At 41.4% G+C, this 25,798-nt stretch overlaps 1 protein-coding gene across 1 annotated transcript in view; it reads right to left on the bottom strand.

Moving 5' to 3' along the window:
• Positions 1-25,798, bottom strand: part of MYRFL (myelin regulatory factor like) — a 52,672-nt gene that overhangs the window by 11,987 nt on the left and 14,887 nt on the right. Inside the window, exons 7-17 of the mRNA XM_056847126.1 lie at positions 22,013-22,208; positions 18,105-18,181; positions 14,929-15,039; positions 12,832-12,922; positions 10,446-10,646; positions 9,674-9,782; positions 8,862-8,971; positions 3,419-3,582; positions 2,807-2,870; positions 1,161-1,249; positions 316-384 (exon numbers count right to left, since the gene is read on the bottom strand). Coding sequence (XP_056703104.1) covers positions 316-384; positions 1,161-1,249; positions 2,807-2,870; positions 3,419-3,582; positions 8,862-8,971; positions 9,674-9,782; positions 10,446-10,646; positions 12,832-12,922; positions 14,929-15,039; positions 18,105-18,181; positions 22,013-22,208 — 1,281 coding nt within the window. The remainder of the gene's footprint in view (positions 1-315; positions 385-1,160; positions 1,250-2,806; positions 2,871-3,418; positions 3,583-8,861; positions 8,972-9,673; positions 9,783-10,445; positions 10,647-12,831; positions 12,923-14,928; positions 15,040-18,104; positions 18,182-22,012; positions 22,209-25,798) is intronic.

Genomic DNA, 25,798 nt, shown 5'->3' with positions numbered 1-25,798 from the left:
CAGACAGTCTTCAAGCCCCATGTAGAAAACATTACAATAATTTAGAAGTCAACAAGGCATGAATGGAAGTGACAATCTGGAAGCCTATGCAAGTGTTCCATTCCTACTCCAGGCCTATAAGACAAGGTTGTGTATGAAACAGCAAATGCTATTCAAGAGTAGAATTCCATCCCTTGGAGGCTTGTAAATTTTCTTAATGCCAGATACATTATGACATGTTATATACTTTAAATATGCTGATATCTTCCCAGAGTATTTAGAACAGAAAGGAATTCAAGTCCAAATGTGTGAATGAATAACAGATAAAACACTTGCCTGTATTCAGGAGGGACAATATCTTGCTCTGGTATGCTTAGTACATAAAGGGTTGACATCGTTGTAACGCTGTAATGAGACATTTATTGATTCCATAGATAGATATCCAGCATCATTGACAGAGCTCAGAAACAGAACTGGAAAAGCACTCACTAATTTTCCAAGGATATGGTATAAAGCCCTTAGATTGCCAATAGGCTGGGCAAACACATTTTGAACTGTTTCTAGTCAGGTCTGTAAGAGTTTTTTTTCCCAGAGACCAGGCTTTCCCACATGCTCAACTTACTCCTGGTTTTCTTGGGAGTCGATCCACAAGCACTGGAATTGGTTTGGCCATGGTTCTTACACACGTCCTCCCTCACTGTGCATTTCTATCATTGTGGAGTTAGCTTATTTTCTTGCACACATTCCTTCAATAATGAAAATTTTGAAGGGGTGGTGCTGTCGGCATTGGTGGTATTATTGGTGGTATCACAGCCTGTCCCCCCTTTTAAAAAAGGCACTAAATATTGATATATCACTGGAGTGTTGTAACAATAGGCTTAGCAGGTTCTCTGAATTCCCAGCCTTCATTTAAAAAAAAAAAAAGTCTCTAGCCCCAACCCTTGCAGATATACAAGGGAAAAGGCATATCTCCACAAGGGAAAAGGCTAGAGACTTGCTTTAAAAAAAAGAAAAAGAATTAAAGCTTGGAATTCCGAGAACCTGCTAAGCCTATTGTCCCAATGCTCCAGTGATTGTGCCATTTTAAACAAAAGAAAAAGAAATAATTTGTCATAAGAGAGAAAGAATAAATTTGAATAATTTTTTTAAACCCAAACATCCAATTAATGTGCTTCTCTTACCAAAGTGCCATAACAGCAACCAAAGCAATTACACTTATCTGGAAAATCCTGGTGCTGGACCATGACTGTTTCTTCGCTGGAAGACATACCTATCAAGGGGCGGAAAACAGGGATGTCGGCTCAGAACAGAAATATATGTATGGAGAAACTACTTCACATCTCTAGAACCTTGTAAAATATTTTGTCCAACACACATTGACCCCAACATTAAGATATTGATATATATTGAGGTGCAAATAGTTTGGAAGGACAAACTGACTAGCAACTTGGCATTTGTTGAAACTGCTCTGGCAAAAGGATTGCATTTTCCTTGGATAAATTAGTATGGATCCAATCTGTACTGGATTGTTTTTGAAGAATCCCAGATCTTTCACTTTTATGGTACCATACATCTGAGGAGCCCAGAGGCATGTATGTGGTTCTCTATTTTATTCTCATAGTACCCCTGTGAAGTACGCTGAGAAAGAGTGACTGTCCCCAGGTGACCCAATGAGCCTGGTGGTTGTAGGAGGATTTGAGCCTTGGTCTCACAAGTTCTTGACCAACACTCTAACCACAGGTCCACACTGGCTCACAGTTGCATGACAGAACTAGCCCTCTTCCCTTGTGTACAATGTTCCTATCATACATGAAAGACAATTGCTTGATCATGGTACTTAGGTTTTCAAGGGAGCAGTATTGCTGTATTCTTTGGTTTTGCTTTCACCAGCAGCAGGTATCTAAGAATATAATTCCTTAAACCAAGCTGTTTGCCTAGCATAGGATACCTTTCTTGCTTAGTCAAAAAGGGCAAGAGTCCAGTAGCACCTTAAAGACTACGGTAACAAAAATATTTTCTGGTAGGGTATGAGCTGTGGCTCACGAAAGCTCATACCCTACCAGAAAATATTTTTGTTAGTCTTTAAGGTGCTACTGGACTTTTGCCCTTTTTGACTACTGCAAACAGACTAACACGGCTACCCACTGTGAATTTTCTTGCTTAGGGTTGCCAACTGCCAGGCAGTAGCAGGAGATCTCCTCCTAATTCAACTGATCCCCAGCTGATAGAGATCAGATCCCCTGGAGAAAAATGGCCACTTTGGCAATTAAACTCTATGGCATTGAAGTCCCTCCCCTCCCCAAACCCCACCCTCCTCAGGCTCTGCCCCAAAATCTCCCGCCGGTGGAGAAGAGGGACCTGGCAACCCTATTCTTGCTCCAGCTTTCTGCCTCTTTGAGTTTTATTTGTGGTGAGGGATAACATTTGGCACATGGGTACTTTCACTCATGTTCACCCCCTCCTGTCTGTCTCAGTTGTTCCTTGGAGTTATGTATGAGTTTTCCCTCCGTTAGACATGACCTCACTGCCAGCCCTCACAAATCCTGGGACTTCCCACCCCTCTATTAACCTGATTTTTTCCTCTCCCCTGAGCTCAGCCCGCTTGAAATCCCCATGTATAAAGCAAATAGCGGGACAGAGAAGCTTGGTTTCTCTCACAGCAGCCACAACCTTAGTGGGATAAAGTTCCTACCCAGATGAAAGGTTGGTCTAGAACAAGTGATTCTCAATGTACCTTTCAGTTCAAGATATTGATTATGACAAAGGAAATACTTCTCTCAGAATTGCTAAAACTTTTCTAAGATTCCCAATTCTTAATTTGGCTCACCTTGCCAGGTTTTGTTGGAATTGGTTTTCGTGATGGTAACCAAGAAGCAGCTTGGCCAAATTTCCTGAAAGATAAAATATTCCTGACTTTCCTAATAATCATAGCAAGTAATGAAAAGGAAGAGGAATGGGGAGGAAAAACACTCCTGGGAGGATTGGGGTAGAAAAACATCACAGGTACAGAAGGTAGCTTCCCCAAAGCTCACTCCAGCAAATGTTTGATAGCATTAATTATCTAAAAAGCAATTGACAAAATGGCTTGGAATAATAAAAATCCTAGATTCTTCCACTGAAGCTGAAGCGCACACCAGAAACCAATTCAACTCACTTGAAAAGACTGAAGACCATTTTCTGTCCACACAGAGCTTCCAGAAATTATTGGTACCTCTGTGCCATTTTTATCACAGTGATAACTTATTGAAACTGTCTCATTACATTTTGAATTCATAACACCCCAATTTGATACTCTAAATAATAATAATAAAGTCCTATGAAAATGTGCTAGTAATAATCAGAAATTGCTTTCAGAATAATTATGCATTCCTCTTGGCATTCAGGATGTTGTCCAATAATTTTGTGTCAAAGGACATGCCCAGAGGAGAAATGTGGATACCTCATAGAATTCTTTTCTCTGGTCGCTGACTTTAAGCTGTTTATTCGTTTCTGTGTGGCAAGTTTTTTATTCCATGCTTCCAACTCTTCTATCCTAACTTCAAGATTGTTGGTTAATTTGCAGAGCTGCTTAACTGCACCCACATTCTCCATAAAAATTTGATCCTGTAAAACAATACAGATAATTCCATTAATAAATAAAATGTGAAAATAGCAAGGAGCTGAACTGCAACCTTGGCTCACCCAACGACTTGTAAGAATCCCTGGGGGATTTTTATTTTGTGGCTGAAATAGCAGTCCTCAGTTTCAGAGGTGTCCTCAGTTTCAGAGGTGGTTTGTCAGGCACAGGGCCCAAGCATCATTTCTGTGGGCCCAGTCCAAACTTATAATGCAGGCCATTACCTACCACCACCAACATACCAGGATTCCATCCCATACACATAACATCATGAATTGCATAAGGGGGGAATTACTTCTGAAATGACAGATCATATCATAGGCTTGCAGTAGCGTTCCTAGCTAAATGTTGGCATGCAATGGGAGACTCTGGGGGGCAGGGAGCAACATTGTGATGTAACTTACAGTTTGAACCCAGAAGTGACTCACGATACTCTAGGAATTTCCTCATCTCTATGGCTTTTTAACTATAGAGATGTGCCAATTTCTAGAGCATTGTGATGTCATTTCTGTGTGCAGACATGAACTGACATTGCAACATCATGTCATTGTGTGATGTTGCTCCCAGCCCCTGCCTCTGGCTCCTGCTGCAGTGAAGAGGCCCCACAGGGCCTGGAACCTGGGAGGCAGACGCTTGCCCATTGCACCCTGGCAGGATGGCAACCCTAGCTAGCAGCCCAAGGAGTCATCATAACTCTGTCCCCCTTGCCCAAACTTGGGCCTCGTCATGCAGCATTGGGGGGTGCTGGTCAAACACTTTCAGTGGCACAGGGAAGTCACTGCACAGGTCTTTGGATATTTCCTCACTGCCACCCTGGAGAGAGCTTGAGTATATATGGCACAAACATAAGTTAATTCAAAATAAATAGCTGGCCCCTTTTAAACCACCTCAGTCCCATTGTGAACTGCTAGACCTTTTGTATATTAAAAAAAACTATCTACAGTAAGCCAGCAGCGAGCCCTTTGTGCAAAAGACACAACAACTAACTAGACGGCATCATGCGCCATGCACACTAAAACATTTGTTTTGAATTAATGTTGAACTTCCACACTAAATATATCATGGCAGACATCTGAAGTTTTTCAATGTTTGCCACTGCAAACTGTTTCCCGGCATCAGATTCAGAATCCCCCATCACACTGTGTGTTCTGTGCATATCAGATGGTGCAAACAGGCTCAGCTGAACCATTTAACTCGCAACTCCAACACAGCTTCTCAAGGGAGGAAAGACAGATGGAAGTGCTGAGTCCCTTATGCTATTTCTACGGTGCAAGGATTTTCCTTTGGTGGGATAAATGGCACTGTATAGACTCCACCAACCCCAGGCCTTCTCAAAGGACTCATCTGATCTGTCCATTGTTTTCTTATTTATGAAGTGGATCGATTCATCTAGCCCTGAAAGAGGACTCAAATATGAATAGTGAGCGAATATGGGTTGTATTTAAGCACATATAAAAGCAGTCATGACTTCTTAGCAGTAGGCACAAAAGCAAACATTTCAGTCCAATGCAGGGCAACATGCTGAAGTGGTAAGATACGCTTTGCCTCTGGAGAGATGACATACAAATCTTCTAAATAATTTTCTAAATGTGTCATCAGCCCAACCAATAGGATTCCTCTTTAAGACATACTATTGGTGCAGTACAGGATAATCTAGGTTGTGTTGGCTGGCACAAATTCAGGATTGCAAACTAGGATTTGTAGCTATTGCTTTATTATTGAAAATATTTATGCTTTCCCCCTGGATCATAGGAATCAAAGCAGCTTTCAAAGTTTAGACACAAATGATCACATTATAATCATCCCAAATCCAAATGCATCAAGATATAATTACTGACAGCACAATTACTGCAAAACTCAAACTGGTACCCAGTGCTTTCTTGATATCACTCTGACCCTCCGAAGCTTGTTTCTATAATTGCCAAAAATCTCTAGAGAAGCATCTGCTTGGGGAGGGGGAAATACTTCATCACTAAAAACACTTACTGATACAAAAATAATTAAAGGTAATAATTAGTGCTTTCACACATGCAGAATAATGCATTTTCAGTCCTCTTTTGCGATCGTTTGTGACTGGAGTTTTGCCCTCTCACACAGTAAAATCCAAATGCAAAGTGCACTGAAAGTGGTTTGAATGTGCATTATTCAGCATGTGTAAAAATGCCAGATATGCAGGCCAGGGTGGCAGCATTGTCTCCCATTCCCATACCAGGAAGCTGCCCAGGCTGGTGGTGGAGCACTGCAGGTGGAATCATAGGAGCTGGCAATCTGCAGGTCCAGGTGGTAAGCTTGTTTATTAGCTACAGTTTGTACCAATAGTGATTTATTGTGATTTCTGAATTAATAAACTGCAGCTTGTTGAATAGGGGTATAATGCCATAGAGTCCACCTTCCAAAGTGACCATTTTCTCCAGGTGAACTGATCTCTGTCTCCTGGAGATCAGTTGCAGTAGTGGGAGATCTCCAGCCACCACCTGGAGGCTGGCAACCCTATGAATAGCATTCCCCTACATTTGCAGCTTTCTGGCCACAGGCATGCCTTAGATGCAGTTCACAGAATGACATACAAACTGAGATTTTGATAGGGTTGCCAGCTGAGTACTGACAACCAGTAGGAGTATTTTAGGGCCAGGGAGCAATGTTGCAAGTTTTTAGCATACAGATGGGCAAATTCCTAGAGAGGTGTGATGTCACTTCCAGGTACAAATGGGAAGTGACAGCTTGATGTCATAACATAATGCAACGTTGCTCTCTACTTAGGGTTGCCAGGTCCCTCTTCACAACCGGCGGGAGGTTTTTGGGGCGGAGCCTGAGGAGGGCGGGGTTTGAGGAGGGAAGGGGCTTCAATGCCATAGAGTCCAATGGCCAAAGGCAGCCATGTTTTCCAGGGGAACTGATCCCTATCGGCTGGAGATTAGTTGTAATAGCGGGAGATCTCCTGCTACTACCTGGAGGTTGGGAACCCTATCTCCACTCCTACTGGAGTGAAGAGGCCCAGTGGGTCCTGGAGACTGGGGGTGAGAGTTTGCCCGCTGCTCCAGGACAAATGACAAGCGTACTCAGGATTTTGATTCTCTTTTTAGATGCTTGGGTCATATGAACAGACTGGTACCTTGTTCAAGATGCTGTGTCACTAATTTACTCCTCATTCTGCTTCAACAGTCACTATTTCTGCATGGCAGGGCATGTGCATATGAAAGGCCCCCAGATCACCATACTTTTTATGATGGTGCATTTTATAAAACTGGTGTCCCATACTACTGCAAAACATAAAAGCTTCCATTTAGACTTTGAATAACATCGTTATTGTTTCATATGTTGCTAAGTTGCTGCAGTATGTTTAAGCCACACAGAACGCCATTGTTAATGACAAACAGAGATTTTCTTTTTGATCTGCTGATGCCCATAGCGTGCCGCTGCATAGGTTATGTAACATAAACAAAACCTACTCAGTGTGGCAAACCCACACAATTAACCAACACAAGATTTTCTACGATTTGTTTACTGAATAGGATCTTTAAGGCACTCATGTGCTTGAAGCCATGAAACTGATTTTATGGCCTTGTGTCCCATGTAGAAGTGATAGGAACCTGCAGCCTCTTCCAATTTGGCTTCTGAGCTTGCCCAGTTCCCCATAAAGATATAATTTGTTTGAAAAGATGTCCTCCTAAGGGATCGTGTTCAAATACTGTGGATACGGTGAAAACTCATATTAGCATCTAATTAAAAAAGCTAATGAACAGAAAAAAATAGTAAATTTAATCAGAACTGATGAAAACAGGGTTATTCCCTCTCCTCTGTGCAAGAATCCCCTAAAAACCTAGAAGATTTATAAAAATACCATGTTTGTTTATCTTGAAAAGACGGAAGGAAACTGCTTTTTACCTTCTTCAATAAGCGTAAGGCCTAGCATTTAATTAAAATTCACCACTGACTCTGTTAAGATCACTGGCAAATTAATACTTCATGCCAAGAACAGGGACTCAGAAATTGAGGCCTGGTTTGCAAGTGCGAGAAAATGTGGTGGCTTGAAAGAAGTGACAGAGACCGGCATCAGGCTGCAGGTGGTAGGGTTACCAGGTCTGCCACCTCAGTGGGAAACCTAGCATCCCCTGCTGCCTCTGCCTATCACCATACAGCTGAGTGGAAATGCCAGGTGAAATGAAAGAATGAGTGGCACCTGATGTCATGACTTCATTTCCATCACAACCCCTAAATGACATCACTGTATCACTCTAGCATTTGTCCAGAATGCTAGAGTGCTAGGGTTGCCAACCTCCAGGTGGTGGCTGGAGATCTCCTGCTATTACAACTGATCTCCAGCCGATAGAGATCAGTTCACCTGGAGAAAATGGCCGCTTTGGCAATAGGACTCTATAGTATAGAGTGCCCATGTAATGGGTAAATGCTAGAATGCCCTCTGTATGATCATGTCACTTCCAGGTCATGCTGGAAGTGACATCATGGCACAGTGGCAATGCTGACAACATAAGTCCTCATCTCCCCCATCTCCTGCTGGTTGCCAGCCATGGGCTGACAGCCCTAGGTCAGCTGGACAATCATAGAGGAGTACACTTAGGAAAGTTCTCCTACATTAAAAACCCCTGCCAACAGAAAAATCAGCACAGCAAGCATAGAAATGGTAGACCATTTCTCCCTGCTGTGCTAGTTTTCTGTTGGCATGGAGGTGTTGCTTTTTTTGTTTTGTTTTTTTAAATTTGAATGACTGTTCAGTGCCGGAATCCCTCAGACCCGCAGTTTGAAGTGGTTCAGTCCATTTCACTGCCACTGGACTGTACCACCTCATTCTCCTGCATGTCTGGACAAGGATGCAGAATTCATCCTGATGAAGATTGACACAATCCTTGTTAGGCAAAAGGGTATTCAAGAGACATGAAGGAGTTCCCTCCCAGAAAGAAAGCCCCCAAAATCACTGTGGAATGCAAACCATTTTAACTGCCTTTCCTTGAAGGTTTCCAAAAGGTCAGTATAGACTGTGCTACCTTCATTTGGTTTATGGAAATGAGGAGGTGAAACAGTCTGCTCAGTCACAATAATGTCAGCCATCTAAATCTGCTATGAAAATGCTGAGTTGGGTTTGGTTGTTCCATTCTTACCCATCATTTTATGAAGAACCAAAACAAAGACCAGAATTTTCCATCTCTTAAAGGCAAATACCAAAAACTGTATGCATAATCAACATGAACTTTGGTTTGATGACACTTTCCTTGAAAAAAAAAATCTTTCTTGCAATGCTCTGGAGTACCTTGTCAACCATGAGGAAATTATCGACTCTGTCTCCATTTTCACATACAACGTCTCCAGCTTCTCTTATGGCTCTTGGCAGAAGTTCTTGAACTTCCTGGGCTATCACTCCTGCTTACAAAAATAAGGACATCTGTATTATCAAAAAGAATCCCAATGACTACAGACTACAATCTGTACTTTCTCTCAGTTTGTACACAAGTATTATTTTGTTTTCAGAGCCATTTCCAGATGTTGAAGGTCCTTGGCAACATGCCTTCTGGTGGGACTCCATCTCCACTATGGCTCATCACACAATGCATCTGCAGTTGCCACAGCCACTCACTCTGGGAGTTGTTGGCAACAGTGGTCATCCCTGCCCCAACAATGGCAGTGGCTGCGTTCTCCTCAGATGTGCAAAAGGGGGTGTCGCCACTTCCTTACCTGTCATTCATACATTTTTCTCATGGCTGAAGGGACCTGGCTTGCCCAGCTGCCTTGGCTGGTGGGTGGGAACAGCACAGGAATAAAGCAACTAGAATTTGCCCCCTTCATCTTGAGTCAGGGTGCTGGTTGGTACTTGACACTTGACCAAGAATGCTGACCCTTGAAGCCAAGCCTGTTCTTCATCAGTGTAAATCACCTTCATCAACACATAATGTCTGTTTGTGACCTTGGGGTGGATTCCTCCCTCCCATTGCCCACCCTGCATCTCATGCGCCTTACCACGCATATTTGAAAAGCAAGGCAACATCAGAGTATTGCTGTGGAATAAGAGGCCAAGGTGTTTTCAGGGCCATTCTGCCTGAGCAACTAGTTGAATTGACTGGATACCTGTTTCATGGGTCTGATTAATTCCCATAACAGATGCAAACTCAGGCTTGTAGTCATATTCAACCAGCCTCATCTGTGCTATTCTTCTCAGCTGCTGATGTGTATCAACCTAATTCACCAAAGACAAGGAATTGTATATTAAAATATTTAATACATTCAAGTCATGTCAAGGATTTCACTGGGGACATGCTTTTGATACTGGGCATGGCCACAGTTATCATCCTTTTTTTCTTGTTAACTTGTTTTCATTTTTACTCATATTCCTTCTTGGATTTTGGGGTGAAGGCAACAGCTTTAAGAGGACAGAGTCCACCTTCACCACTTGCCTCAGACACAAATGCCAGAAAATCAAACGCTGGATGAGCCCTCTGTTTTGCCCTTTGTGTGTCAAATGGGCTGTCCGCTTTTTTAAAGTGGCAAATGTATACTTTTTTGATAAATATATCCACCCTTTCCTTACTCAGTTCTCTGACAGTTAAAAAACAATAGCAAAATTTCTCCAGAGATTTGAGGGTCAGGAAAAGTGCTGGTGATGTTCCAGGCACTAGCCAATAGACAGTCTATATCTGAGATCTGATGAGATCAAATAAGCTCTGGCTATCCAGGGCAGGGCAGGTTGTAACTACAGAAGCTAAAACTTTGGCTCCTTTGCAATGTCACAACTTCTTGTCTCAAGATGTGTGTGTGTGTGTGACACCTTTATCACAATGTCCATGCCCACGTGTGTGGCTCTGGTAGATTTAACAAGCCCTCGTTGCTCTGCTTTACTCACTTCTTGGATGTTCTGTTTGGCTCGATGGTCAGATGGATGCATGACTGCCCCCATGACTTTCATGTTTCCACAGACAACCAAGACTTCATCTGGTGCATCTGTGTTAATTCCTACTCGACCATGATAAACAACGGAGTCTGGAATATGTCCTCGTTGCCAGAGCAGATCACTGTCATTCTCAAACTGTCCAGGGTTTGAGGCCTGAAAACATAATAAATTAGAAGAGTGCAAATGGAAAGACTGGAGACAAAGACCAGGCAGACAGTTCTTTCCTAGGAAATGCATTTGTACGCTTCTTTTAGAAGCGATAAAAGTCACAGCCAAATAAAATAACTTCACAAAAGGAAGCCTGAACATGCTACGGCATCTCATCTGAGCTGATGGGACATAGTAAAGAACAAGAGTGGGAAAATGGCACAGTATGTTTCCTCCAATGTGCTATGGTTTATCTCCAGACTGGGGCCTCCCACTGACAGCTAGTTACAAAGGGGGAAAAACACACCACAGATCTGCTCGTGGATCTCCCAGTCTCTCATAGGGTTGATCCAGAGAAGCGTGAGTTGTGGGGAAGCAAACCACCTAAAAATGCAGGGACTCTCTCTGGGGAAGTGACACAGGGTTTTGGACTTGCTGCCTGCTCCCAATGTGCTCTGTTTGTATATTGTAAATACAAGAAGTCTCCGGCAGTCTCTCCATCAAAGGAAGGCGTTTGGAATTTCTCACCCTCGGGGAAGTGGGATGAGTGAGGAATAAGAGGGATCACCAGACCATTTGGTAACTCCAGTCCAAATTAGCAATGGAACAATTTGGTCTTTTCTGAGTCTAATTCTGAACCTTGATATTGGGTGCTGGGAGAAAAAACAAGATGTGTTTCAAAAAAAGGTGCCAAAATAATAACCCCTGGCCCAATTCTGAATCAAGGTAGGGGGAGAGTCTAGCCACCACTAGTTTGTTTGGACAGGAATTAATAATGGTGTGGTGTGACTAATTCAAGGTGCCAGGAAGACTGCAGGAAAGATGACAGAGAGAAAGAGAGGAGAAACCTCCCTCCCTGTCACAGCATAGGGTTGTCAACCTCCAGGTGGTGGCTGAAGTTCTCCTGGGATTACAACTGATCTCCAGGTGACAGAGATCTATTCACCTGGAGAAAATGGCCGCTTTGGAAGATGGACTCTATAGCATTATACCCCATTGAAGTCCCTCCCCTCCTCAAACCCTGCCCTCCTCAGGCTGCACCCACAAAATCTCCAGTTATCTCCCAACCCAGAGTTGGCAACCCTACCACAGCAGCAGCCATGTAAGTGAATGGGCAAGTGGAAGGGAGGAAGTTCTTTCCCTAGTAAACTTAAAGCTTGAACCCTGCAGTGGCAATATTTAGCCAGCTCTGCTCCAGATTGAATAGATCAGAGGCAAGCAGTGTGACTGTATACGGGTGCTAGTCTTCTTGCAGCAATATATTCAAGTTTGTTTTAACAGGCGGAGCAATTGATATGAAATTCCAGTTTGAATCTAAGCAAAACAACATCCCAGCAGGTCAGCATTCGTTCAAGGAGCTGCCTGGCTGTCTTTTTTTTTTTTTTAACCCGGCTCTGCCATCTGTGGCACACAGAGCCAAGCTTGCTACAATTAGAGCATGATCTGATATGCCTGTTAACCACAATTCAGTGGATAGATGTCTAATCTTTCTCAGAACTGTAAGCAAACCAGAGCTTGAGTTCGGCCCTTACAAAGCTTGCTGGTTTTAGCTGCACCCACTGGGGTAAAGCAAATCTTGCTGAGATTTTATTCATGGCAGAAACACAAAAGAACAAAGACATTTTAATTTGTTTTGACCATTTTCTCCAATGGCCTCGGAACATTATACGTGACTTAACCTGCTTCACCCTCAGAACAGCCCTGTGGGGTATAATAGTCTGAGGAATAGTGGTCATCCCAGGAGCTTCATGGCTGAGTGGGGATTTTGGGGGGACTAATTTTGACTGAAAAAGCAGGCTAAAATGCAATACATAAATATTAAAATCTCAAATCCAATTGTATCTTTTGGGATATTGAGTTTGGTGGGAATGTAGAAACTTGTTGCTCTGAACTGGCTTCACGAAGCACCTTTTTGTTAATATTTTGAATTCCTTCAGTTTTCATCATTCAAAGTAATTAATATGCACTATTTGAGTAATCCTCACAACCGCCCCACAGGGTAAGTCTGCTTTATTATCTCCATACTGCAAATGGGGAACACTGAGGCTGGCTTGCCTGTGGCCGAGATAAGATTTGAACCAGAACCTTCCCAGATCCTAATTCATTTTCTTAGCCCCAATGTTCAACCAGTCCCTTACTGGATCAGGTTCTTTAATTTCTTTAAGCTCAAATAATATTCACTTGGACTTACCCTGACAATTATCTTTTCAGAGACATGAGCAATCACCAAATAAGACTGGTCTTGACTGACAGCGTATAATCCAGCCACCAACTTGAAGTATCTAAATCAATTTATTTTAAAGTTAGATAATTATTCCAGACATATGGATCACAGGTCCATCTGTAGATAAAGCCATTCTGTTATTTTATACTTACTTTGAAAGTTTTGTATTATTGTTTTTATTCACCCCTCATATCCACTGAAATACTATTTTTATTTCATGCAGTAACCTTTGCTTCATTTATCATTCTCAGTACTCATACTTTTTTTTTAAACCAGACTTGGCTTCTCTACTTATTTAGGTTTACTGCCTAATATGTATTTTGTACCAGCCAGGGGCTAGATGCATTATAGACACAAAAGAGGCACAGTCTCTATTACTGATGTGCGCTTAAAAAAAAAATTGTAATAATTTCAGATTCGGATTACACGTAGGGCAGTATGTTTCATTACCCTGATTTTTTTTTCCAGAAGTGTTGTTACTTGTTCATGTTTTTGGGGGTCCCCAAAATTCGGGACCATTATTTGTGTCTTTCTCTGCCCTTCCCCAGCAGCAGGAGTGGAGAGGGAGGGAAGGCTTACCATGCTGGCATTGTCCCCACTAGAGGCTTCGCCTTGCCATTGCCACCAGTATCAGAGGCAGCAGAGCCCACTTGAAACACTTCCAAAATTCCAGGAGATGGATTTTCGTTTCTCCTGGAATTTCAGTAGTATTTTGTGTCAGCTAATTTTGGGTATAGTTTCTGCTTGGATATATCCAAATGCACACACCTGGTATATATCCCGAAGCCTCCCAGTATGCTTCTGGGAAAGGATTTTTTAGGGTCTGGAATGCTGATGTTGTGCATCTGATCCCTTTCAGCCATATAGGGACTGTTGCAATTCCAGGGCTGATCCCACCTAGTCCATACAGCAGATAGGAAGATTAGCAGAAGCATCACCAATGGTACAATACTAATTTCAAGTTATCGGAGAATTGTTATTTTATTACTTCATTTATACCCCCTTACATCTTTCTCCTCTCCTCCATTTTATCTTCACAACAATGCTGTGAGGTAGATTAGGCCAAGAGTATGTGACTAGCCCAAGGTTACGCATTGAACTTCCATGGCTGAGTGGGGATTCAAACCTGGGTCTCCCAGATCCTACTCCAACATTTTAACCACTACACCACACTGGGACACCACCACATATGGCTAGACCTAAATCAAGTGGAGCCCCAGGCAAGGAGCATCTTCAGAGTCCCTCCCCCATTTGGTCCACTTTTGAATTTGTTGCTGCTTTTCCAGCCCATTTCACAACTTTGATACACAATTCATGTGCATCATTTGCCCATCATATACATGACTGAATTTGCACACTATAATCTATAAAACTGTGTGTGAGCACACACACACAACTGCAAATAAAAGCAAATCTGTTGCCTCTAAGTTTATAAAAGCTTTTTCAATTGTAAGAAATATTAAAAATTTTAAGAAATATCCTAATATGAAGAAATTGAACAGTATACCCATACTATGTAGAGTAGTGTTAAAAGAGTGTTACAGGAAGTTTTAAACCCGAATCCTTGATTTGTTTCAGTTATTGAACGGATAGCTGAGCAGATTATCCCCCACCAGCCTGTCTTCCCAGGGATGCCTCCCCCAATCCAATCCAGCTCTGATCACATGCCTCTCCTTAGATTTTAATAAGTAGTGCAGGTGAACTTCTGTGGGACACAGAAAGAGAACAGGAAAGATGACAGAGAAGATTAAGGGGCTGGAGGGTTGTTTTTTGTTCTTTTTGTGGTCAAGTTGCAGCCAATTTATGGCGACCCTGTAGGGTTGTCAAGGCAAAAGACAGTCAGAGGTGGTTTTCCTCTGTGTATTAACCCAGGACTTCCTTGGTGGTCTCCCATCCACATACTGACCAGGGCTGACACTGCTTAGCTTCCACAATCTGATGAGATCAGGCTAGCCTGGGCTATTCAGGTCAGGGCAAGATTAAAGCTACAAAGCTTTAAATGTATGTAAAGACTATATGCCATGTGTGAAATGTCTTCCATATCTTCTATCACAAACATATTACCTTTGATCAGGGTTAGGTTTCCCTTTCTTTCTCATATTATTTGCTGTTGTTTCACTAAAGTGCAGCCTTGCCAGAGTTACTTTGGTGACCTGGTCTTCTGGCAGATCAACTCTATAAGACAAAAGCAAAAAGCAGTACAGCAAATTAATGAGTCTTTTCTCATCCATGACATGCCCAAGATGTCCTTATCTGAGGCAAATATTCAGACTCCCTAGGATGGATGGAACAGTTTACCACTTCTAACTATTAATTTTTTAAAATTTGGGTTTGTTTGCCTTGAAATTATAATTATAGTAAAAGATTCTGCCCTCCTTCTCCAATCACTATTGCACCTCTCAAGTGTTCAACAATTTCCACATGGCATTTGTGATAAGGTATGACAAGATGTCTGTAAGGTAATGTCAGGTTATACTAATGATCAGTGGTGAAATGTAAATAGTGAGCTGCCATTCATATTAAACAGTTTATTGAGGCCCTGACAGAGCTGGATTTATGTACAAACTAAGTAAACTAGAGTTTAGGGCCTCAGATTACAAGATGCCTCTAAAGACATTTTTTTTTTACTACATTACCCATTTTCTAGTAATGCTGTTTGGCCTCTTAAACTTGACATGGTTTAGGTCCTTGGCTGTGGGCCCTGCAATACAAGTAATTCGGCTTTTCGGATTCCTCAGCTCTTGAGTCTGTATCACCCAGATGAGTTATCTCTCTTCTCAAAGGCCCCCAAGAAAAATATTGCTTTCCTCTTTCCACACTTCATTTTGGAAATGTAACTGAGGCGCCTCTGCACCTTACTTCTGCTCTCTAAACAAAGGCAGAAACAGGGGCATTCTAGACAACCATACTGAAGCTGCTAATAAACATCAGCATCAAGAAACTGAACAGTGAATAAAAATAACAGTGCCTTGATAACTGTGGTCACATGGCTACAGGGAACAAGCTAAAACTGAATTCAGATATTATGTAAGTGATACTAGTTGGGAAAGCAGAGATGTTGATCTGGATGGAGCTCTGGATGGAGTTATACTTTCTCTAACAGATCAAGTGAAGAGTGTGGGGGTGTTCTTGGACCTGGCCATATTGTTGCTAGGAGCACCTTCTTTCAATTACATATTACTTGTATATTATCACCTTATTTAGACTTTGCCAGCCTAGCTACACACTACCATAACCTCTTGGTTGGACTAGTGTAACATGCAGTGCACAGGGCTGTCCTTGAAGATGACCCAGAAGCTGTAATTGGTACAAAGGCTGGCAATCAGGCTTCTGTCTGGGGCTGGATGTTTAGAGCAGATAAACGTGTGCTTCAACCTCTGCTACTGACTACCTATTTGCTTCCAGGCCCAATTCAAGGTGCTGGTTTTTACCTTTAATGCCCTTCATGTCCCGGGACCCATTTAGCTAACAGACTGCATCTCCAAAACTACTCTCATGCACCAGTTCATTCCCTGCCTTTTTGCTGTGCCTTCTCTCAAGTCAGTCTGTTTCTCTTTAGGTCAAGCAAAACTGGCTTTCATAATAGGGCCGTTGCTCTGGAACAGTCAGCCTGAAGAGTTACAGAAGACACATTCTTTCTGTAGGGCACATAAAGTTATCCTACTTCAGAAAGTTTTCTGTGGAAGCTAAGAAGTGGTAATATGATCTACAGCAGATGTTGCAGAGGTTTGGTGAGAACCAGAGGCTGCTTACTGTGCATGCTGTTGGATTTGGACATTGGTTTTATTTGGTCTTTGTAACCTAGAGTTGCTTCTGTAAGCCATCTTGAATCCTTGGAGAAAGGTGGGGTATAAATATTGCGCTTATTCCCAAGTCAACTGATCAGGTAGCAGACAACGGTAACAAGGAACTGGAGCAGATGGAAATTATCTTTAAAGAAAATTAGAGAGTACTAACTGTAGTGTTTTGACAACTCTGTTCTTTTAATCCAGGCCAATGTTTTAGACTGCCCTAGTCCACTCCAGGGCTTGGTGTTGGGTATTAGAAAGTTTATTTGTTTTTGCTCCCAGTGAATTTCCTTACCCTGAGTTTAGAGTAAAGATCATTTTTTTTACTAAGACAAACGTCTTGTGTCCTTTTGTGCGTGTGTGTGAGCCAAGCTTTTATTTTCAATAGACCATGATCAACAATCCAATCCCTCTGATTGGTAGCAATAAGCTCTTAAGAATCTAACACTTGGTGTGGGCAGGAACAGGGAGAAAAGAAGTTGTTGTCACTGCAGCTCTAGACAAAGAAAGAACCGGAATGATTAAACTGTGCTCCTGTTTGAAACTCTGCTACCTCCTTATTTTGATGCCTAGAATTCTGTTATAGTAGCAAGGATGGAGACACACGGGGACAGCTGATGATATCACTTCAGAGTGGTCTAGGTGCACCACATGATCATACAGTATAGAACAAGGTAGGCTTGCAAAAGACAATCCACATATCCAAATTTAGAGCAAAGGTTCCCCTCTCTATTATCAATCTATAGTTTTACCCAACAGAATAGCAAATGCTGATGGCATGCTTTCCTGTCTGTATGGGGTCATCCTGTAAAAGCTTACATTATAATGTATGACTGTGATTAAATTTCAATGGGTACTCAGAGGAAGCGGGAATTATTGGGGTTGGCAGCAATCTAGCAAGCAAACTCTGCATTGACTTATGGCAATTATCAGGAGCATTTCAGATCAGACATGTACACTGATAGCTCCATCAGCCACACACTTTATCTCAACCCCTTCATACCACCCTATAGGAGGATAGTTACTTTCCACTCACAAATTAATGGGAAACCTAATGTCTATTCTATGAGTTTATGGGTGAAAACGCATAGTCGCTTTATCCTCCTTTAATCCCTGTTTTAGCCAGGATCGAACACACATTAGGCAAAACGCATGTGTTCGATCCTGGCTGAATCCTGGCTGAAACAGGGATTAAAGGAGGATAAAGTGACCATGCATTTTCGCCCTATGCCAACAGTGAAATAAAATGGCTCACACTGGTTGGTGAAGAGGAAATTGAGGCCACATGGCTGGTTAAGGAGCACAGTGGCAAAACTAAAGAGGCTGTATCCTGAGCAATGTATCGTTTGGCAATTAACAGGAGAACTATGGAAGCCACAGCTTTCTAAATGCAGAATGGACTATTGTGTCAAATAATACACTTGTTAAGAACATTCTCATCCTCCCACTTACTTAAACAGATAGAAAGGTCTTTTGGTTCGGTCAGACTGAGATTGTTCAACTACAATCACTTGATTGGGTGCTTCCATCTGCAATAAGGAAATAATAAGCAAGAGAATTAGGACATAATTTAAGAATATTTTCAATAATATTTTTAAAATGCACCTTTCTGAGGACATCAGCCTATTAGAGTGCACTCTGATGAAGAGTGCATATGCAAATTTTAGAGTATTGTTTATTGGTGATATGTAGAACCATATCAGCTGGAATTCTGAAAACCATAAGTAGAGTGTGACTGACACCTTCTCTTTCTTGTTGCAGTCGCTTGAATCCACCCCCCTGCCCAAGTCTCTTCTGAGATTTGGGAGAGTTGTGCCTCTGGAATACCCTGGGATGCAAAGTGAGGGCTGGCATCTGGAAGGAGAAACTGGCAGAAATCAGACCTCCCCATGAACCATCAGAAATGCCTGTCATTTGCACAAGGAGCTCTCTAAATTCCACCCATTTTTTATGTTTTACTAAGCCAACTTGACTGTAAATTTTCTGGCAGATAGACTTGGGTAGCATGGAACAAAGCGTCAGTGTAATAACTACCAAACATTTATTACATTGACATCCCACATTTCCTCATAGAAGTCCAGGACAACGTATATGGAAGTTACCCCATTTTATCACCACAACTATCCTATGAAACTGGTTCAGTAAAAGATAATGGCTGTCCTACAGTCCCCCAGTAAGCTTCAAGGTTGGAATGAGACTTAAAGTAAGATCTCCTATAGCCAAGCTAAACACTGCCCTGTACAATACTCCAACTCTGCATTAGATATTAAGATACCACAATATAAAAAGAGGGCTCAGAGTTCTTCAAAGATTATAGATTAAGCCATCCAATGGAATCTTGAGGACATGTTCCTCTTGTTCAACACCACATACCACCTTTACTTCCATCTGCAGACCTTTGACAGTATATTAATAAATAAATAAAACTTTTGCCAGAGAGAGGCTACCAGGGGTAGGGAAGGAGGGAAAGCTGAAGGGGGGGGGACAGATAAAGGTAGGTTGGCTGGTGGGTGGGAAGGAGAGAAGGAAGCAGCCAAAAGAGAGAGGCAATAAGGGCTTTCAGGGAAGAGGAAATAGTGGGGGAAGTGGGAAAGTCCTTGAGGGTCTCTCATAGGCTCTATTTGTCAGTTCATTTGTGAAGGTAGGTCCAGAGTGCTGTAAAGGCAAGGCCAGAGTGTTGTCAGTCCAGTTTGGTGGTTATGTCGGTCTATTCCTGTAACTGAATGTGGGGAGAAATTATGACTCAGATCATTTGAACTTTTGAATGGGGAACAGAAGGCCAAGGAGAAATGTGTGAGGGTAAACTCCACTGGAGCACACAGAAGGGCTGGTTTCTTTTTGTCTTGGGGCAAGGGATCATCTTATTGGAATGGCATCATGAGAACATGGGAAATCCATCAGAAGAGCAAGTCGCTGGAACCAAACGTCAGGTAGTAAAAATCAGGGGGCCAAGAGCATGGAATCAGTTTATCTGTACACAGTCTGTAAGATCATGGAAAGGTGTAAGGCTGGCAGTTTGCTCCAATGACAGCCAGAAGCAGACTGAGTTCATATACCAGAGCAAGGACTGAAAGCTCAGTGAGGCATCACCTTCTCACTGAGTGCTTCCTGAAAGAGTCTTGTGCTACTGCACCACTGGGAATAACTTGAGGGACTCTGGCACTGCTGATGAGCAAAGTTGGGTGACAGCAGTATCTGGGGCAGATCTTTAGAGTACCATTGCTGACTGACGAATGGGTTGGATTGCTATCTCTGGGGTTTAATTTGGAGGTGCTGTTTATTCCTAGACTTTTCCTCCCTAGAATGGGTCACTGGTTCAGTCAAGCTATGTGGATCCTCCATGGCTGCCTCAGTCTTGCCCTTTCAAAGTCTGTATTAGGGTTTCTTCCTTTTTGAAGTCTGTGTCCAGTTTGCTGAATGGAGCCATGACACTGTTGGCATTCTGAGTATCGTTTACTACCAATAGTTTTTTCCCCATTTCTGTTTTTTGGAATTACCTTGAATTAGGGCAATGCTAAACCATTACATCAAAATAATTACAATGGGGTATGGCTGTAGCTCAGTGGCACAACATCTGCTTTGTGTGCAGTGAATATGAGGTTCAACATCCCAGTATCTCCAGCTGAAAGGATCAGGTAGTAGGTGATGTGAAAGACCTCTACCGGATATAGGGTTGCCAACCTCCGGGTACTATAAACAAGAGGTGTACTGAAATAAGGTTATGGAAATCCCTATACAGGAAAATTATTTTTCAGTACACAACCACTAATCACTCTAAATATTCTTTTTAAAAATGTATTACACTTTATACATATCAACGTACGATGAATTATTACAGTAAGACATACACCTGCAATGTATACACACAGGTTGTATACACTTGAAATATGTACAAAGTAACAAGACCCCGGTTTCATCTTGTTTCGCGTTGATACCGTAATAGCTTCTTCAGACTTTACATTTATATCCGACTGCAACTTTGCAGTTCATGAGAATGACTCTTAAGTCCTTTAAAGGGCTAGGCAAACAGGCCTTTAAAGGACTAAAGAGTCATTCTCATGAACTGCAAAGTTGCAGTCGGATATAAATGTAAAGTCTGAAGAAGCTATTACGGTATCAACGCAAAACAAGATGAAACCAGGGTCTTGTTAATTTCTATATATTTCAAGTGTGTGTATACATGGTATGCGTGTACAATTACATGTACAGCGCATAGTTTTCTCCAGCAGCATTTTCTGCGCTAGCTTCTTAGCAGCAATACATCCAAGGAACAATACAGGATTGGCCAGCAAGGATCATCTGACCACGGAACAAGTGCATCTTTCAATTTTGGCACTGAAGGATCATACTGCCGGATAAGTGTAATTCCCCCCCCTTTTCCCCCCCCCTGGTGTTCCAACTATTATATTATTACAATTCTGGATGGATGCTTGTATATAACTTTGAACATCAGTTATATGGACTTTGGTTTATGGACACTAACATGTTATGGTCCATCTTATGCATTCAGTAGTGTATGTCTTACTCTAATAATTCATCGTACATTGATATGTATAAAGTGTAATACAGTTTGAAAAAGAATATTTAGAGTGATTAGTGGTTGTGTACTGAAAAATAATTTTCCTGTATAGGGATTGCCATAACCTCCAGGTACTAGCTGGAGATGTCCTGCTATCACAACTGATCTCCAGCCAATAGAGATCAGTTCACTGGAGAAAATGGCCACTTTGGCAATTGGACTCAATGGCATTAAAGTCCCTCCCTTCCCCCCGCCCTCCTCAGGCTCCATCCAAAAAAAACCTCCCGCTGGTGGCGAAGAGGGACCTGGCAACCCTAACTGGAGACGCTGCAGGGCCACTAACAGCGGACCCTAATAGACCAATGGTCTGTCTCAGTATAAGGCAGCTTCGTGTGTTCATGAATAGAAATCAGGTTACAGAAGACCACAAATGCCCATTTTGTCTGGATCAAGTAGACTCCCTAGGCAACATTGTATTATTTTGCATGCAAGAATAATATTGCATGAAATAAATATATCACTCCCTGGTTAAAACAGCTAATGTCACTTTCTGAGAAGTGGATACTGCGTTATCTGTTATCAAGTAGATTGGTGAATTGTGTGAGAAACATGGCAACTTTACTCTTTATAATGTCAAGAAGAAATTAATTTTATTTTTTCCTTTTTTTTAAGTGTGAAATGGCAGATGAAAAGCTAATGACTGTTAAATCTAGGGGAAGGAAATCAATACTTTGGAAATAGATGTTGGACTTGTTGACCATCTCCTTAGTAGTAAGGGGCTAGTAAATATAACTATTGAGAAAACAATATACTTAGGAATATGAAAAGATTATATACTTGCCTTAATTCCAAAAGCCTTCAAGTAAAAGCTTTCTATAGGTTTCAGTCCCAAACTGGTTTTGACAAATTTTGGATTTCCAGTAACACAAACGTAGACTGTGATCTGGAAATGGTTTTTCTTCTGACAAACAAAAGCATCATCTGCTGCTGAAAAATTAAATCCTTTGTCTGCAACAACGTGATATCCCACATCTGGGCTATAAAAACAGAAATATTTTTTAAAGTTAGTGGAATAATATTCCAGCAATATCAGTAATTCACATCATTTACTTTAACCTTTGAGGTAACAATGAATTCTTAAATTGGATTTTAATACCACTTCAAAAGGAGTATGTATTTATTGACAATCATCTCCAAAAAAAAGTTCAGAGTCACTTCCCAGGTTATTATTTCAAAAGAGTCTCCCCCACCCACCCACCCCACTTCTTATTTTGTCAGGAAATAGAAAAGATTCCAGGCCCTTTGCAGTGCTTCCCTGCAATGGAAAAATGTGGAGTAGGATTACCCCATGCCAACAACAAGCCGCCCCTTCTACCACAGATGGTAAACTGCGCCATCTTGTTGAAGCTGCTGAATGGCTGCTTCATTGAGACACAAGCATAAGGCTGTAATTCTCTCCGGTGTCTCTGGAGTAGTTGTAACTGGTTCCAACCACACGGAAAAACAATATCATATGAAAACACTTTTATAGATACTTCACACAGTGTGGTCTGAAGTCATGGGTCACCCAATAAGGGCATGCATTACAGAGAGCCACAGGAGCTCCCCACAGCATCTCCTCATATATCTAACACTTGTTCTGCCCCACAAATTTGCAAGTACTGAATGCAATTAACCATGTAACTCCCTGTACACAAAGTGGTATTGGATTTGTATCTCCCCCCCAAAGCAAGTAGAACCAGCCATCTTATATGACAAGTCACTTCTGAAACTGGGGAAAGTCTCAAAAGGGCTTTGCTGTTGAAAATAAAGTGTTAAAAAACCCCACTGGGCATATGCAAGACCTGAGGTAAAAGTAAGGTAAAGGTACCCTGTGCAAGCACCGAGTTATTCCTGACCCATGGGGTGACGTCACATCCCAATGTTTACTAGACAGACTTTGTTTTATGGGGTGGTTTGCCAGGGCCTTCCCCAGTCATCTTCCCTTTACCCCCAGCAAGCTGGGTACTCATTTTACCGACCTCAGAAGGATGGAAGGCTGAGCCAACTTTGAACCGGCTACCTGAAACCCACTGCTGTTGGGATCGAACTCAGGTCGTGAGCAGAGCTTTGACTGTAGTACTGCAGCTTACCACTCTGCGCCACTGGGCTCCTTAGCCTGAGACTCACACTCAAAACAGTTTTGGGGGCTCCCAGACATTGGGTTAGAACCAGCAACTACTTTCTGCTAAGCAAGGATAAAGTCTTCTTCTAACAGAAGGTGTTGTTTTCATTGGAGGAAAGCTTCTTACTTAGCAGAAGAGAGTCACTGGAACAGACCTTGGTATTTGTGATACTTAATGTAAAGTAATTTAGCCCTGAGCCCTATGAATGCACATCAAGTCACCCTTCTATCTACCAATGCAATATAAGGATGTTCTACAGTTCTTTTTTATTACTAATTGTTCCAAAGAAGATGTGATGGTTGTTCACCACTGTATTTGTGGCATACCACTGTCTTTTTCTCAAGATTTGCCTTTATAATATTCGATTCAAAGGTTGCTTCATTAGGGACGTCACTCAAAAATAACTGCTGCCTTGCACAAACAAGAAATCCCATCCATACAGTTTTGCTAACTGTCTTAGATCATTCACATACTTCTGCATTTTTTTAGAGAACAAGGATGCTGCTAATCAGAAATATCGTCCATGCTATTGTTTACTTGATCACTCATTGTAAGATGAAGGAGAAAATGTTGCCAGGTTCCCTTTCAGCTCTTCAACCTCTAAAGCTATTTCAACAAATCTCAGTTTAGTTAAACTACAGGGGTTATAATTCAAGAATGCAGGGGATATTTGAGATGCAGACAGGTTTAAACACTCCCTACTTCTACTTTTTAAAATGGAAAACTGACTTGGGGGAAGTGAACTCAGAAGCAAATGCCACACAGCCATTTATTTCCTACGGCAGATCACACACAATTCTGCAATAATTAACTGAAGAAGCATTGTAAATATTGTCATGTAAATTAAAAAAGAAAGGTGTTTTGCATTTTAATTCCCATCCCCATGATAGATTCGAGAGTGGATGCCACTCGGCTTGCAAAAGATGTCCTGTTATTGATACCTTGCCGATTCATTTTGAGCACTGTAACTACTTGTGTAGGAATCCAAAGCATACAACCATACATGAAACATAAAATGCATTTGTTTCCTTTATTTTCTGCTGTTCCACAGGGGGGCAAAGATGTCACAGATCTTCTTGAAAGAAGCAATGAATCAGCTATCCAGACAATCATGCCTCTCTTTGCGTGCAAGTAATATATCATTCCAAAAGCTGTAGCGCAAGATACCAAGTCTTCATTATAGAGAGAGCCGTTTTGTTCATTAACAATGATCTCTTGTCACATGACACTGTGGAAACCCTCATTCCACACTGCTGATAAAAGTCAATTATTTTGATTCATCCTTTCGCTTGGCCATTAAAGGTTAGAAAGGTTTTATGTATGGATTTTACAAAAGATATATATCAACATGGTGAAAAAAGAGCAAAGGTTTCCTTTGAGATTCACTTTTTCACTAAATTTTGGTACACAGGGAGAACTGGTTCATGAATGGAAGCTCAGTCACTTCTGAATTTGTAAAGAGCGTGATGAATATCCGATTTCCAAAAGATAAAAATGAGTGAAAACAAGGCTTTAAGAATCTGTGCTTTAAAGGTTTCTACATACAAAGGGATTATCACTTTTTAAAACGTTTGTAATCCTACTCATTAAAAAAAGAGATGCAACTAAGCCTCCAAATAGTATAATTCTGAAGATATGGATTACATTTTAATTTATTTTTAATTACTTGTTTCATATATTTAACAATAGTGTTGGCCCCCAGATTCCTGCTAGTATGTTCAGATTATTTAAAGAAGAATAAAACAAGAAAACAGAACCAAAAAAAGAATTGCAAGGCACCTTTACATTTAAAAACAACAACAACAAAAACTTTGGGTTGATACATTTCCAAGAAATAAAACATCTTATTTATAAAATGGGACATTAACATAAGAAATAACAATGGCTGCATTAAAAGTAATTCAGTTTGGTGATACTGACTGGATGCATTATTAACAGACAGATAAAATTGTACTGTAGAATCCTCACAAATCTTTATTTGCCTATTTGAAATCTGATCACGAACCTATAGTTGAAGAATTAGGCCAACTTGGAATATGCAACTCAATATTCAAATTCAGAACATAAATGGCAAGAAATATTGTATAATGTTAAACAAACTTCCTTAGACCTTAGATTAAAATTAATACAAAAAACCAGAATATTCTTTGCAATTTTTGGACAGCTGGTAGATTCCTTAAACTGAGGTTATCAGACTAGGATAGGTGTTAGGGATGTAAGCAGTTAAGAGCAAAGTTGACACATATTTTATGGGTATGTCCAGTTGTCATGCCATTTTAGTTACTCAACTTCACTCTGGTGAGCAGCGAGAAGAAAATGACAGGGGGGGATGACACTGTCACTGATGTTGGATTTGAAGTCAATGCCCCTCCCACTCACTCTAGAAACTGGCTAAATCTCTAAAATATTTACCAGGTTTGAGAGATGTGGAACATCTTGCAGCTGCCTCATTCCATAAACAC

The sequence above is a fragment of the Euleptes europaea genome, chromosome 3, assembly GCF_029931775.1.
Source record: "Euleptes europaea isolate rEulEur1 chromosome 3, rEulEur1.hap1, whole genome shotgun sequence".
In the NCBI taxonomy this organism is placed as follows: domain Eukaryota; kingdom Metazoa; phylum Chordata; class Lepidosauria; order Squamata; family Sphaerodactylidae; genus Euleptes; species Euleptes europaea.
This window is presented reverse-complemented; position numbering and strand designations above follow the sequence as displayed.